Source organism: Bombina bombina, chromosome 6 (genome assembly GCF_027579735.1).
Source record: "Bombina bombina isolate aBomBom1 chromosome 6, aBomBom1.pri, whole genome shotgun sequence".
Lineage (NCBI taxonomy): Eukaryota > Metazoa > Chordata > Amphibia > Anura > Bombinatoridae > Bombina > Bombina bombina.
In genome coordinates this window covers 1,003,854,741-1,003,871,588 of record NC_069504.1, presented here as the reverse complement: position 1 = coordinate 1,003,871,588, position 16,848 = coordinate 1,003,854,741, and the positions used below count along the sequence as shown (strand labels likewise).

The 16,848-nt window shown below is 42.3% G+C and overlaps 1 protein-coding gene across 1 annotated transcript in view; it reads right to left on the bottom strand.

Annotated features, from left to right (window-relative positions):
- Nucleotides 1-16,848, bottom strand: part of GALNT10 (polypeptide N-acetylgalactosaminyltransferase 10) — a 402,787-nt gene that overhangs the window by 97,052 nt on the left and 288,887 nt on the right. Inside the window, exons 5-6 of the mRNA XM_053718701.1 lie at nucleotides 8,317-8,502; nucleotides 1,388-1,571 (exon numbers count right to left, since the gene is read on the bottom strand). Of these exons, the coding sequence (XP_053574676.1) occupies nucleotides 1,388-1,571; nucleotides 8,317-8,502 (370 nt within the window). The remainder of the gene's footprint in view (nucleotides 1-1,387; nucleotides 1,572-8,316; nucleotides 8,503-16,848) is intronic.

Below are 16,848 nucleotides of genomic sequence, written 5' to 3'. Positions count from 1 at the left end.
CTTTTAAAATATTTATCGTTTGGCAGAAGTACATTGGAAACCTGTTTAAAATTGCATGCTCTATCTGAATCAAAGTTTAATTTTGGCTTTACTGTCCCTTTAAACAAAGTTACTGAGAGTCTGAAATGCAAAAAATGACATGCTCTAATAAATCCAACAATATAATTTTTGCATTACAATGTCCCTTTAAGAGAAGCAAAAGCATGTATATGTAACAGGCATCAGTATGACGTCATGATTAACCCCTTCAGGACGGAGGAAAGTTAACAAAAGTGCCAAAAGGATGTCACATGATCATCAGTTGGCTCCTGGGGGACTGTCTGTGTTGCTAGACACATCCCCCAGTCCGATTCACCTGAGTTTATACCAGCAGGAGAGAAGGACGCTGCAAAAGTTTGGACTTTCTATGTCATCATTTTATGGCATGGAACGTCCAAACGGCTTCTAGGGGTTCACAAGAGATCATGGGGAAGGCACATGCAAAACAGAGCATATTTACAATAACGTTTTTATTTTTTTAATGATATTAATCACAATTGCTTTATTACAGCATACATATTTATTTGTAATTATAATGCCCCTTTAATACAGTGCATTGAAGTCAGGGGTGGCTGATTCTGGAACATCCAATAAGCTAGACCTAAAAATGTGTCAGAATATTTGTTTCTAAATCACTGCAGCTACACAATACCTGACACACTAATATCCATTAGTAGCTGTGCCATCCATGCATCTGAAGAAATAGGGCAGAGGGTAGATCATAAAAAGAAAACTGCTTATATAATAAAGAACAGTTCTTTTTTTTTCCATTATGGATCCTTGGGCCGGCTCCTAAGCTTACATTTTTTGCTTTTTCAAATAAAAACACCAAAAGAACAAAGACAAATTGATAATAGGAGTAAAGTTGCTTAAAATTGCATGCTCTTTCTGAATCATGAAAGTTTAATTTTGACTAGACTATCCCTTTAAAAGAGAAAGCCCCTAATATGCACATGTACTCTAATTGCAAGCAAAATTCAGACCTGTACATAAAAATGTGGAGCTAAATATTACAAACTGGTGAAATTATACCCCCCCCAGCACTAAAACTTATGCAGTTATGTTTCCAAATGCAAGTATTTATTTTGGTAATTTGCACAGTTCATCCATACTTTGTGACAGCTCATAGGAATAAAAACAAACCAATGAATTTGCACAGTTATTTTACAAACTATCATTTAACCAATATAGGGCTGAAGTGATTGACAGTTACTGCTGAATTATCAAATTACAGTCAGATTTGGCATTGCAGGTCAGCATTATAAGCATCACAAATATGACAACCTTAAAGTGAATATAAAGGTATAGCTGTACATCTATAATTAATGGCAGGTAAAAAGTAACTCACTCAAAAGGTTCACTAGGGTCTGAATTCTGCAACTCAACAGGAATAGGGATACGTTTATAATACATTTCCCAATCGAATGCTCCCCGCATTGCATCCCCAGCTTGTGTCTCATATCCAAAGTGGTCGTGATCAATGACATCAATCATAGGGCACACAATTGTCTTGTGGTTCTGAGCAATGCGGTCTGTGAAAATGGAGACAAACAGCATAAAATCTAGTTAACCAGTTCAATGCTAGTACTGAAGTGTACTCACATCTCCGACAAAACAGAGGACATATTATACTGCATCTTTGATACAATGTGACATTCTGTTCATATATTCTTCCATACAATAAAGTAATTCAGGTCAGCCACTTGGTCAAAAGCATTTCAGTTCTTTCTTGTACATCATCATAGCAACCATTCTATCCAGACATAAAAAACATAATTTGTGCTTACCTGATACATTTATTTCTCTTGTAGTGTGTTCAGTCCACGGGTCATCCATTACTTATGGGATATATTCTCCTTCCCAACAGGAAGTTGCAAGAGGATCACCCAAGCAGAGCTGCTATATAGCTCCTCCCCTCACATGTCATATCCAGTCATTCGACCGAAACAAGACGAGAAAGGAGAAACTATAGGGTGCAGTGGTGACTGGAGTTATAATTTAAAATTTAGAACCTGCCTCAAAAAGACAGGGCGGGCCGTGGACTGAACACACTACAAGAGAAATAAATTTATCAGGTAAGCATAAATTATGTTTTCTCTTGTTAAGTGTGTTCAGTCCACGGGTCATCCATTACTTATGGGATACCAATACCAAAGCTAAAGTACATGGATGATGGGAGGGACAAGGCAGGAACATTAAACTGAAGGAACCACTGCCTGTAGAACCTTTCTCCCAAAAACAGCCTCCGAAGAAGCAAAAGTGTCAAATTTGTAAAATTTGGAAAAAGTATGAAGTGAAGACCAAGTTGCAGCCTTGCAAATCTGTTCAACAGAGGCCTCATTCTTAAAGGCCCAGGTGGAAGCCACAGCTCTAGTGGAATGAGCTGTAATTCTTTCAGGAGGCTGCTGTCCAGCAGTCTCATAGGCTAAGCGTATTATGCTACGAAGCCAAAAAGAGAGAGAGGTAGCCGAAGCCTTTTGACCTCTCCTCTGTCCAGAGTAAACGACAAACAGAGAAGAAGTTTGTCGAAAATCTTTAGTTGCCTGTAAGTAGAACTTCAGGGCACGGACCACGTCTAGATTATGCAAAAGACGTTCCTTCTTTGAAGAAGGATTAGGACATAACGATGGAACAACAATCTCTTGATTGATATTCCTGTTAGAAACAACCTTAGGTAAAAACCCAGGTTTAGTACGCAGGACTACCTTGTCTGAATGAAAGATCAGATAAGGAGAATCACAATGTAAGGCAGATAACTCAGAGACTCTTCGAGCCGAGGAAATAGCCATCAAAAACAGAACTTTCCAAGATAAAAGCTTAATATCAATGGAATGAAGGGGTTCAAACGGAACACCCTGAAGAACTTTAAGAACCAAGTTTAAGCTCCACGGAGGAGCAACAGTTTTAAACACAGGCTTAATCCTAGCCAAAGCCTGACAAAAAGCCTGGACGTCTGGATTCTCTGCCAGACGCTTGTGTAAAAGAATAGACAGAGCAGAAATCTGTCCCTTTAGCGAACTAGCGGATAAGCCCTTTTCTAAACCCTCTTGTAGAAAAGACAATATCCTAGGAATCCTAACCTTACTCCATGAGTAACTCTTGGATTCACACCAATATAAATATTTACGCCATATCTTGTGGTAAATTTTTCTGGTAACAGGTTTCCGAGCCTGTATTAATGTATCAATAACCGAATCCGAAAACCCACGCTTTGATAGAATCAAGCGTTCAATTTCCAAGCAGTCAGCCTCAGAGAAATTAAGTTTGGATGGTTGAAAGGACCCTGGATTAGAAGGTCCTGCCTCAGGGGTAGAGACCATGGTGGACAGGACGACATGTCCACTAGGTCTGCATACCAGGTCCTGCGTGGCCACGCAGGCGCTATCAGAATAACCGATGCTCTCTCCTGTTTGATCCTGGCAATCAGTCGAGGTAGCAACGGAAAAGGTGGAAACACATAAGCTATGTTGAAAACCCAAGGGGCTGCTAGTGCATCCCTGGACCTGGATCCGTAACAAGGAAGCTTGGCGTTCTGGCGAGATGCCATGAGATCCAGATCCGGTTTGCCCCAACGACGAATCAGTTGAGCAAATACCTCCGGGTGAAGTTCCCACTCCCCCGGATGAAAGGTCTGTCGACTTAGAAAATCCGCCTCCCAGTTCTCCACGCCTGTGATGTAGATCGCTGACAGGTGGCAAGAGTGAGACTCTGCCCAGCGAATTATCTTTGAGACTTCCAACATCGCTAGGGAACTCCTGGTTCCCCCTTGATGATTGATGTAAGCCACAGTCGTGATGTTGTCCGACTGAAATCTGATGAACCTCAGTGTTGCTAACTGAGGCCAAGTTAGAAGAGCATTGAATATTGCTCTTAATTCTAGAATTTTTATCGGGAGGAGTCTCTCCTCCTGAGTACACAGCCTTCAGGGAGTTCCAGACTGCTCCCCAGCCTAGTAGGCTGGCATCTGTTGTTACAATCGTCCAATCTGGTCTGCGAAAAGTCATTCCTTTGGACAGATGAACCCGTGACAACCACCAGAGAAGAGAATCTCTGGTCTCCTGGTCCAGATTTAGCAAAGGGGACAGATCTGAGTAATCCCCGTTCCATTGACTTAGCATGCATAGTTGCAGCGGTCTGAGATGTAGGCGCGCAAATGGCACTATGTCCATTGCCGCGACCATTAAGCCGATTACTTCCATGCACTGAGCTACTGATGGGCTTGGAATGGAGTGAAGGACACGGCAAGCATTGAGAATCTTTGATAACCTGGACTCCGTCAGGTAAATCTTCATCTCTACAGAATCTATAAGAGTCCCTAGAAAAGGGACCCTTGTGAGTGGTAACAGAGAACTCTTCTCCACGTTCACTTTCCACCCATGCGACCTCAGAAATGCTAGAACTATCTCTGTATGAGACTTTGCATTCTGAAAACTTGACGCTTGTATCAGAATGTCGTCTAGGTACGGAGCCACCGCTATGCCTTGTGGTCTTAGTACCGCCAGAAGTGAGCCCAGAACCTTTGTAAAAATTCTCGGGGCCGTAGCTAACCCGAAGGGAAGAGCTACAAACTGGTAATGCCTGTCTAGAAAGGCAAACCTTAGGTACCGATAATGATCTTTGTGAATCGGTATGTGAAGGTAGGCATCCTAGCACTGTGGTCATATATTGACCCTCTTGGATCATGGGTAGGATGGTCCGAATGGTTTCCATCTTGAACGACGGAACCCTTAGGAATTTGTTTAAGATCTTTAAGTCTAAGATTGGTCTGAAAGTTCCCTCTTTCTTAGGAACCACAAACAGATTTGAATAAAACCCTTGCCCCTGTTCCGTTCGCGGAACTGGGTGGATCACTCCCATCACTAAGAGGTCTTGTACACATTGTAGAAATGCCTCTTTCTTTACTAGGTTTGTTGATAACCTTGACAGATGAAACCTCCCTTGTGGAGGAGAAGTTTTGAAATCCAGAAGGTATCCCTGAGATATAATCTCCAACGTCCAGGGATCCTGTACATCTCTTGCCCAAGCCTGGGCGAAGAGAGAAAGTCTGCCCCCCACTAGATCCGTCTCCGGAAAGGGGGCCCTGTCTTCATGCTGTCTTAGGGGCGGAAGTAGGCTTTCTGGCCTGCTTGCCCTTGTTCCATGACTGGTTGCCTTTCCAACCCTGTCTGTAACGAGCAGTAGTTCCTTCCTGTTTTGGAGAGGAGGAAGTTGATGCTGCTCCTGCCTTGAAATTACGAAAGGCACGAAAATTAGACTGTTTGGCCTTTGATTTGGCCCTGTCCTGAGGAAGGGTGTGGCCCTTACCTCCAGTAATGTCAGCAATAATTTCCTTCAAGCCGGGCCCGAATAAGGTCTGCCCTTTGAAAGGAATGTTTAGTAGTTTAGACTTAGAAGTTACATCTGCTGACCAGGATTTAAGCCATAGCGCTCTGCGCGCCTGTATGGCGAATCCGGAATTCTTAGCCGTAAGTTTGGTTAAATGCACTATGGCATCCGAAACAAATGCATTAGCCAGCTTAAGGGTTCTAATCTTGCTCAAAGATTCATCCAATGGTGCTGTGCGAATCGGCTCTTCCAGAGACTCAAACCAGAATGCCGCTGTAGCAGTGACAGGCGCAATGCATGCAAGAGGCTGTAATATAAAACCTTGTTGAACAAACATTTTCTTAAGGTAACCCTCTAATTTTTTATCCATTGGATCTGAGAAAGCACAGCTATCCTCCACCGGGATAGTGGTACGCTTGGCTAAAGTAGAAACTGCTCCCTCCACCTTAGGGACCGTCTGCCATAAGTCTCGTGTGGTGGCGTCTATAGGGAACATTTTTCTAAATATCGGAGGAGGGGAAAAAGGCACACCGGGTCTATCCCACTCCTTGCTAATAATCTCTGTAAGCCTCTTTGGTATAGGAAAAATGTCAGTACACACCGGCACCGCATAGTATTTATCCAGCCTACATAATTTCTCTGGGATTGCCACCGTGTCACAATCATTCAGAGCCGCTAACACCTCCCCTAGCAACACGCGGAGGTTCTCAAGCTTAAATTTAAAATTTTAAATTTCTGAATCCGGTCTCCCCGAATCAGAACCGTCACCCACAGAATGAAGCTCTCCGTCCTCATGTTCTGCAAATTGTGACGCAGTATCAGACATGGCTCTCGTGTCATCTGCGCGCTCTGTCCTTAACCCAGAGCTGTCGCGCTTGCCTCTTAACTCGGGCATATTGTATAATACTTCTTTCATAACATTCGCCATATCATGTAAAGTGATTTGTAAGGGCCTTGATGTACTTGGCGCCTCAATCTTACGCACCTCCCGATCGGGAGACGAAGGTACTGACACGTGAGGAGAGTTAGACGGCATAACTTCCCCCTCGTTGTCTGGTGATAATTTCTTTATCGGTACAGATTGACTTTTATTCAAAGTAATATCAATACAATTGGTACACATATTTCTATTGGGCTCCACATCGGCTTTTAAACATAATGAACAAGCAGATTCCTCTGTATCAGACATGTTTAAACAGACTAGCAATGAAGCTAGCAAGCTTGGAAATTACTTCAATAAGTTTACAAGCAATATAAAAAACGCTGCAGCGCTTTTTTTTAAATAACACAATTGAATAACAAAGAACTAACTAGTTCAGTTATAGTCAACAATTCTTTAAATGTATTAATTAGCAGAGGATTGCACCCATTAGCAAAAGGATGATTAACCCCTCAGTACCCAAAACGGATATCAAATTAAGATTTAACGCTTTTATCACAGTCAAACACACTGTCACAGGTCTGCTGTGACTGATTACCTCCCTCAAAAACGAATTTTGAAGATCCCTGAGCTCTCTGGAGACGTCCTGGATCAAAGAGGAAGAAGCAGGAAGACTGTGCTAGAATTTTAACTGCGCAACAAGGCGCTAAAAAAGGTCCCTCCCACTCCTATTACAACAGTGGGAGACCTGATATAACGGTTTCTATGCAGAAATATATGTTAGCCGTGTGGAAAAAATCATGCCCCAAAAGATTTATCACCAAAGTACCTCACAAAACGATTAACATGCCAGTAAACGTTTTAAAAAACAACATTTCAGATGCTGTGTAAAGTTATTACTAAGCCTGCTACCAGTCGCTTCTACTGCAGTTAAGGCTCACACATTATATCAGTATTAACAGTATTTTTTCAGTCAAATTCTAGTCCCTAGAAAATAACTCTACTGTGCATAAATTTATCAGCCTGATACCAGTCACTACTACTGCATTTAAGGATGTACTTACATCATACGGGTAACAGCAGTGTTTTCTTAGTCAATTCCATTCCCAGAAAATATTGTACTGCACATACCTCATTTGCGGGAGACCCTGCATGCTATTCCCATTTTCTGAAGTTACCCCACTCCTCAGAATGTCGAGAACAGCCAGTGGATCTTAGTTACGCCTGCTAAGATCATAGAAAACGCAGGCAGTTTCTTCTTCCAAATACTGCCTGAGATAGAAAAACAGCACACTCCGGTGCCATTTAAAATAACAAACTTTTGATTGAAGAATAATTAAAGGGACACTGTACCCAAATTTTTTCTTTTCTAATTCAGAAAGAGCATGCAATTTTAAGCAACTTTCTAATTTACTCCTATTATCAAATTTTCTTCGTTCTCTTGCTATCATTATTTGAAAAAGAAGGCATCTAAGCTTTTTTTTGGTTTCAGTACTCTGGACAGCACTTTTTTATTGGTGGATGGATTTATCCACCAATCAGAAAGGACAACCCAGGTTGTTCACCAAAAATGGGCCAGCATCTAAACTTACATTCTTGCATTTCAAATAAAGATACCAAGAGAATGAAGAAAATTTGATAATAGGAGTAAATTAGAAAGTTGCTTAAAATTTCATGCTCTATCTGAATCGCGAAAGAAATTTTTTGGGTACAGTGTCCCTTTAAGTAAAAACTCCAGCTCCTCTCGCGACCTCCTTCTTTGTTGAGGGTTGCAAGAGAATGACTGGGTATGACATGTGAGGGGAGGAGCTATATAGCAGCTCTGCTTGGGTGATCCTCTTGCAACTTCCTGTTGGGAAGGAGAATATATCCCATAAGTAATGGATGACCCGTGGACTGAACACACTTAACAAGAGAAAAGCCTTTATGCAGAATAAGATGAAAATGTTTTGATCTCTTGCAAATGTTAATGGCTAAACAGTAATGGATGTGTAGTTATACCTTGCATAGATTCAAGATTATTGCTGTCAGTGGATATACATGAGTCGGTCAGATCTAGGCTCTCTACTTACCCAATAATGGTGGAAGCCAGTTCACATTAGCTTCACAGTGTGAATCTAAGAAAGTGATAACATCTCCTATAGATACTGAGGCTCCCAACATACGAGTACGAATCAGGCCTTCTCTCTTCTTAGTACGGACTATTCTCACCTTTGGGAAATTAACCATGTAGTCCTCCAGACGCTTTTTTAAATGTTCTGCGTAAGAGAGGAAGTGTAAAGGTTCAAAATGAGTGCAAATCATACATACTTCATGAACTGCAGATAATCAAATATTGTTACTCTGGAGAACTGAGTAAAAGGGACAAAAAGTAAATGAGCTATTTACCAAAATGGTAAACTATAAGATTTAATTTTTTTAGCTGCAGAAAACAGTCAAATACAGAGATTTTCCATTAATAAGAAAGGATAAAATTGGGCAGTTTTTGTAAAATCTACCTCACTCTGTAAATTCATAAATTTAAACTAAAAACTAAATACAAAAAATTCTATATCTTGGTTTATACCCATAGATTATTCTCACCAATGATACAGTAACTATCCTAAAAGGGAAATAGGACAGAAATTATCACTCTCCTTTAATCATATTAAAAGGGTCTCTTCTTACTGATCCTTTTCATTTTTAGTGATTGTCCATAAAAGGCTCCATCGCTGGAGGAGGCGGGAGATTTCTGAAGGGGGCATTAAGGGGGGCGGGAGCAAGTGGGACCAATAGGCCACGTTACATCATTTCAGTCAGTGGGAAGGAGGGAGGTGGGGGAAGGAGGGAGGTGGGGGATCCTATGTGGGATCCGTTTCTGGAAAAGAGATCTGGGAGAGGTATGATAATGAGGAGGGGCAGCTACACTACAGATTTTTTTTTTTTTAAATGTTAATAATTTAGAGCAAACTGGGTACGGGCAGACTGCTGCCAGTACCTAAGATGGCGGCTAATAGGTAGCTGTTGGGGGGGGGGGGGGGTGTTTCAGGGAGGTTTATATATAAAAAAAAATGATACTGGCAGACTTTCTGCCAGTACTTAAGATGGCGGTCACCATTGAGGGGTGGGGGAGGGAAGAGAGCTGTTTGAGAGGGGTCAGGCAGGGATCAGGGGTGGGATGTATCAGGTGGGAGGCTGATCTCTACACTAAAGCTAAAATTAAACCTACAAGCTACCTAATTAACCCCTTCACTGTGGGTATAATACAGGTGTGGTGCACAGCGGAATTTAGCGGCCTTCTAATTACCAAAAAGCAATAACAAAGCCATATGTATGCTATTTCTGAAAGGGGATCCCAGAGAAGCATTTACAACCATTTGTGCCATAATTGCACAAGCTGGTTGTAAATAATTTCAATGAGAAAACTAAAATTGTGAAAATGTTAAACAATTATTTTTTTTATTTGATCGCATTTGGCGGTGAAATTGTGGCATGAAATATAACAAAATGGGCCTAGCTCAATACTTTGGGTCGTGTACTAAAAAATATATATACATGTAAAGGGCTATTCAAGGATTCCCCAAAAATTTTGCGTGTTACAACTTGCAAAAAAAGCAAAGAACATGTAAACATTGGGTATTTCTAAACTCAGGACAAAATTTAGAAACTATTTAGCTTGGGAGTTTTTTGGTGGTTGTAGATGCGTAAAAGATTTTGGGGTGTCAAAGTTAGAAAAAGTGTGTTTTTTAAAATAAAAAAAAAATTATCATATTTTGTAATTTTTTTATAGTAAATTATATATGATATGATGAAAAACAGAATTTATGTTTACCTGATAAATTTCTTTCTCCAACGGTGTGTCCGGTCCACGGCGTCATCCTTACTTGTGGGATATTCTCTTCCCCAACAGGAAATGGCAAAGAGCCCAGCAAAGCTGGTCACATGATCCCTCCTAGGCTCCGCCTACCCCAGTCATTCGACCGACGTTAAGGAGGAATATTTGCATAGGAGAAACCATATGGTACCGTGGTGACTGTAGTTAAAGAAAATAAAATATCAGACCTGATTAAAAAAACCAGGGCGGGCCGTGGACCGGACACACCGTTGGAGAAAGAAATTTATCAGGTAAACATAAATTCTGTTTTCTCCAACATAGGTGTGTCCGGTCCACGGCGTCATCCTTACTTGTGGGAACCAATACCAAAGCTTTAGGACACGGATGAAGGGAGGGAGCAAATCAGGTCACCTAAATGGAAGGCACCACGGCTTGCAAAACCTTTCTCCCAAAAATAGCCTCAGAAGAAGCAAAAGTATCAAACTTGTAAAATTTGGTAAAAGTGTGCAGTGAAGACCAAGTCGCTGCCCTACATATCTGATCAACAGAAGCCTCGTTCTTGAAGGCCCATGTGGAAGCCACAGCCCTAGTGGAATGAGCTGTGATTCTTTCGGGAGGCTGCCGTCCGGCAGTCTCGTAAGCCAATCTGATGATGCTTTTAATCCAAAAAGAGAGAGAGGTAGAAGTTGCTTTTTGACCTCTCCTTTTACCTGAATAAACAACAAACAAGGAAGATGTTTGTCTAAAATCCTTTGTAGCATCTAAATAGAATTTTAGAGCGCGAACAACATCCAAATTGTGCAACAAACGTTCCTTCTTTGAAACTGGTTTTGGACACAGAGAAGGTACGATAATCTCCTGGTTAATGTTTTTGTTAGAAACAACTTTTGGAAGAAAACCAGGTTTAGTACGTAAAACCACCTTATCTGCATGGAACACCAGATAAGGAGGAGAACACTGCAGAGCAGATAATTCTGAGACTCTTCTAGCAGAAGAAATCGCAACTAAAAACAAAACTTTCCAAGATAATAACTTAATACCAACGGAATGTAAGGGTTCAAACGGAACCCCCTGAAGAACTGAAAGAACTAAATTGAGACTCCAAGGAGGAGTCAAAGGTTTGTAAACAGGCTTGATTCTAACCAGAGCCTGAACAAAGGCTTGAACATCTGGCACAGCTGCCAGCTTTTTGTGAAGTAATACCGACAAGGCAGAAATCTGTCCCTTCAGGGAACTTGCAGATAATCCTTTTTCCAATCCTTCTTGAAGGAAGGATAGAATCCTAGGAATCTTAACCTTGTCCCAAGGGAATCCTTTAGATTCACACCAACAGATATATTTTTTCCAAATTTTGTGGTAAATCTTTCTAGTCACAGGCTTTCTGGCCTGAACAAGAGTATCGATCACAGAATCTGAGAATCCTCGCTTCGATAAAATCAAGCGTTCAATCTCCAAGCAGTCAGCTGGAGTGAAACCAGATTCGGATGTTCGAACGGACCCTGAACAAGAAGGTCTCGTCTCAAAGGTAGCTTCCAAGGTGGAGCCGATGACATATTCACCAGATCTGCATACCAAGTCCTGCGTGGCCACGCAGGAGCTATCAAGATCACCGACGCCCTCTCCTGCTTGATCCTGGCTATCAGCCTGGGGATGAGAGGAAATGGCGGGAACACATAAGCTAGTTTGAAGGTCCAAGGTGCTACTAGTGCATCCACTAGAGCCGCCTTGGGATCCCTGGATCTGGCCCCGTAGCAAGGAACTTTGAAGTTCTGACGAGAGGCCATCAGATCCATGTCTGGAATGCCCCACAGGTGAGTGACTTGGGCAAAGATTTCCGGATGGAGTTCCCACTCCCCCGGATGCAATGTCTGACGACTCAGAAAATCCGCTTCCCAATTTTCCACTCCTGGGATGTGGATAGCAGACAGGTGGCAGGAGTGAGACTCCGCCCAAAGAATAATTTTGGTTACTTCTTCCATCGCTAGGGAACTCCTTGTTCCCCCCTGATGGTTGATGTACGCAACAGTCGTCATGTTGTCTGATTGAAACCGTATGAACCTGGTCCTCGCAAGCTGGGGCCAGGCCTGGAGCGCATTGAATATCGCTCTCAGTTCCAGAATATTTATCGGTAGAAGAGATTCTTCCCGAGACCAAAGACCCTGAGCTTTCAGGGATCCCCAGACCGCGCCCCAGCCTATCAGACTGGCGTCGGTCGTGACAATGACCCACTCTGGTCTGTGGAACATCATCCCTTGAGACAGATTGTCCAGGGACAGCCACCAACGGAGTGAGTCTCTGGTCCTCTGATTTACTTGTATCTTCGGAGACAAGTCTGTATAGTCCCCATTCCACTGACTGAGCATGCACAGTTGTAATGGTCTTAGATGAATGCGCGCAAAAGGAACTATGTCCATCGCCGCCACCATCAACCCGATCACTTCCATGCACTGAGCTATGGAAGGAAGAGGAACGGAATGAAGTATCCGACAAGAGTCCAGAAGCTTTGTTTTTCTGGCCTCTGTTAGAAAGATCCTCATTTCTAAGGAGTCTATAATTGTTCCCAAGAAGGGAACCCTTGTTGACGGGGATAGAGAACTCTTTTCCACGTTCACTTTCCAGCCGTGAGATCTGAGAAAGGCCAGGACAATGTCCGTGTGAGCCTTTGCTTGAGGAAGGGACGACGCTTGAATCAGAATGTCGTCCAGGTAAGGTACTACTGCAATGCCCCTTGGTCTTAGCACCGCTAGAAGGGACCCTAGTACCTTTGTGAAAATCCTTGGAGCAGTGGCTAATCCGAAAGGAAGCGCCACGAACTGGTAATGTTTGTCCAGGAATGCAAACCTTAGGAACCGATGATGTTCCTTGTGGATAGGAATATGTAGATACGCATCCTTTAAATCCACCGTGGTCATAAATTGACCTTCCTGGATGGAAGGAAGGATAGTTCGAATGGTTTCCATCTTGAACGATGGGACCTTGAGAAATTTGTTTAAGATCTTGAGATCTAGGATTGGTCTGAACGTTCCCTCTTTTTTGGGAACTATGAACAGATTGGAGTAGAACCCCATCCCTTGTTCTCTTAATGGAACAGGATGAATCACTCCCATTTTTAACAGGTCTTCTACACAATGTAAGAACGCCTGTCTTTTTATGTGGTCTGAAGACAACTGCGACTTGTGGAACCTCCCCCTTGGGGGAAGTCCCTTGAATTCCAGAAGATAACCCTGGGAGACTATTTCTAGCGCCCAAGGATCCAGAACATCTCTTGCCCAAGCCTGAGCGAAGAGAGAGAGTCTGCCCCCCACCAGATCCGGTCCCGGATCGGGGGCCAATATTTCATGCTGTCTTGGTAACAGTGGCAGGCTTCTTGGCCTGCTTTCCCTTGTTCCAGCCTTGCATTGGTCTCCAAGCTGGCTTGGCCTGAGAAGTATTACCCTCTTGCTTAGAGGACGTAACACCTTGGGCTGGTCCGTTTTTACGAAAGGGACGAAAATTAGGTCTATTTTTTGCCTTGAAGGGCCGATCCTGAGGAAGGGCGTGGCCCTTACCCCCAGTGATATCAGAGATAATCTCTTTCAAGTCAGGACCAAACAGCGTTTTCCCCTTGAAAGGAATGTTTAGTAGCTTGTTCTTGGAAGACGCATCAGCCGACCAAGATTTCAACCAAAGCGCTCTGCGCGCCACAATAGCAAACCCAGAGTTCTTAGCCGCTAACTTAGCCAATTGCAAAGAGGCGTCTAGAGTGAAAGAATTAGCCAATTTGAGAGCATTGATTCTGTCCATAATCTCCTCATAAGGAGGAGAGTCACTATCGAGCACCTTAAGCAGTTCATCAAACCAGAAATATGCGGCTGTAGTGACGGGGACAATGCATGAAATGGGTTGTAGAAGGTAACCCTGCTGAACAAACATCTTTTTAAGCAAACCTTCTAATTTTTTATCCATAGGATCTTTGAAAGCACAACTATCCTCTATGGGAATAGTGGTGCGTTTGTTTAAAGTAGAAACCGCTCCCTCGACCTTGGGGACTGACTGCCATAAGTCCTTTCTGGGGTCGACCATAGGAAACAATTTTTTAAATATGGGGGGAGGGACGAAAGGAATACCGGGCCTTTCCCATTCTTTATTAACAATGTCCGCCACCCGCTTGGGTATAGGAAAAGCTTCTGGGAGCCCCGGCACCTCTAGGAACTTGTCCATTTTACATAGTTTCTCTGGGATGACTAAATTTTCACAATCATCCAGAGTGGATAATACCTCCTTAAGCAAAATGCGGAGATGTTCCAATTTAAATTTAAATGTAATCACATCAGATTCAGCCTGCTGAGAAATGTTCCCTAAATCAGTAATTTCTCCCTCAGACAAAACCTCCCTGGCCCCCTCAGATTGGGTTAGGGGCCCTTCAGAGATATTAATATCAGCGTCGTCATGCTCTTCAGTAACTAAAACAGAGCAGCCACGCTTACGCTGACAAGGGTTCATTTTGGCTAAAATGTTTTTGACAGAATTATCCATTACAGCCGTTAATTGTTGCATAGTAAGGAGAATTGGCGCGCTAGATGTACTAGGGGCCTCCTGAGTGGGCAAGACTCGTGTAGACGAAGGAGGGAATGATGCAGTACCATGCTTACTCCCCTCACTTGAGGAATCATCTTGGGCATCATTGTCATTATCACATAAATCACATTTATTTAAATGAATAGGAATTCTGGCTTCCCCACATTCAGAACACAGTCTATCTGGTAGTTCAGACATGTTAAACAGGCATAAACTTGATCAGAAAGTACAAAAAACGTTTTAAAATAAAACCGTTACTGTCACTTTAAATTTTAAACTGAACACACTTTATTACTGCAATTGCGAAAAAACATGAAGGAATTGTTCAAAATTCACCAAATTTTCACCACAGCGTCTTAAAGCCTTGAAAATATTGCACACCAATTTTGGAAGCTTTAACCCTTAAAATAACGGAACCGGAGCCGTTTTAAGCTTTAAACCCCTTTACAGTCCCTGGTATCTGCTTTGCTGAGACCCAACCAAACCCAAAGGGGAATACGATACCAAATGACGCCTTCAGAAGTCTTTTATAAGTATCAGAGCTCCTCTCACATGCGACTGCATGCCATGCCTCTCAAAAACAAGTGCGCAACACCGGCGCGAAAATGAGACTCTGCCTATGCTTTGGGAAAGCCCCTAAAGAATAAGGTGTCTAAAACAGTGCCTGCCGATATTATTAAATCAAAATACCCAGAATAAATGATTCCTCAAGGCTAAATAAGTGTTAATATCAATCGATTTAGCCCAAAAAAAGTCTACAGTTTAAATAAGCCCTTGTGAAGCCCTTATTTACAATCGTAATAAACATGGCTTACCGGATCCCATAGGGAAAATGACAGCTTCCAGCATTACATCGTCTTGTTAGAATGTGTCATACCTCAAGCAGCAAGAGACTGCAAACTGTTCCCCCAACTGAAGTTAATTGCTCTCAACAGTCCTGTGTGGAACAGCCATGGATTTTAGTTACGGTTGCTAAAATCATTTTCCTCATACAAACAGAATTCTTCATCTCTTTTCTGTTTCTGAGTAAATAGTACGTACCAGCACTATTTGAAAATAACAAACTCTTGATTGAATAATGAAAAAACTACAGTTAAACACTAAAAAACTCTAAGCCATCTCCGTGGAGATGTTGCCTGTACAACGGCAAAGAGAATGACTGGGGTAGGCGGAGCCTAGGAGGGATCATGTGACCAGCTTTGCTGGGCTCTTTGCCATTTCCTGTTGGGGAAGAGAATATCCCACAAGTAAGGATGACGCCGTGGACCGGACACACCTATGTTGGAGAAATAATGGTATCTTTAGAAAGTCCATTTAATGGTGAGAATTTTTTTTTTCTCCCCTTTAAATTGTTCCCAATTTTCCATTTTACCTGCTGGAGTGTTTTAACGGTTTACAAGTAGCTCCTTTACCCCTATTTCGGCATTTGAAATAGCTGATTTAGCCTGTGGTATCCCCACATATACTGAAAGTTTCTGTACTGGAGTCTACACTATTAATAAGCCTATGTAAACACAGCTGGCAGAAGAAATTACACTCTCAGTGGGGTACAGGATAGTTTAAGTAATAAAATGTTAATTTTCCAATGATGTTTTGAGCTTTGGTTTTCCAGACCAATATAAGATAAGGAAGCAAGTGTGTGTACATAAATGTTATAACATAATGAGATCTGATATTAGCTGGAAGCTCAACCCATTGTAATAGGCTGTGGTTTAAAAGCACAAAACCAGCTAATTCATATACTCAAATAAAGCTAAAAATGCAATTTCTCATACATTTTATACTCTGCAGCTGGTGGGCTCCTTTGGAACAGATACTCCCTTTAGAGGCTATGCCTTGATAATACATTGAACTCCAATTTGAAATGGTTGGCTTTGCATGGAAAGTTGACTAAAATACATAAGAGAAGTGCTCAACAGGGGACATATGGTGCTTAATAGCCCACCTCTTTCACCAATCCGTTCCACTAATCACTTTAGCCTCTACAGAAACAGACAAACTTCGACAGTTAGCAAGACATGCGTGTGGAGAGTGTTGTTTGAAGGAGAAACAAAACCTTCCAAGATAACAATTTTATATCAACAACATGCATCGGCTCAAACGGAGCTTGCTGCAAAACTTTAAGAACTAGGTTAAGGCTCCAAGGAGGAGCAACAGGTTTAAACACAGGCCTGATTCTGACCAGGGCCTGAACAAAAGCTTGAACATCTGGTAAATCTGCCAGACGTTTGTG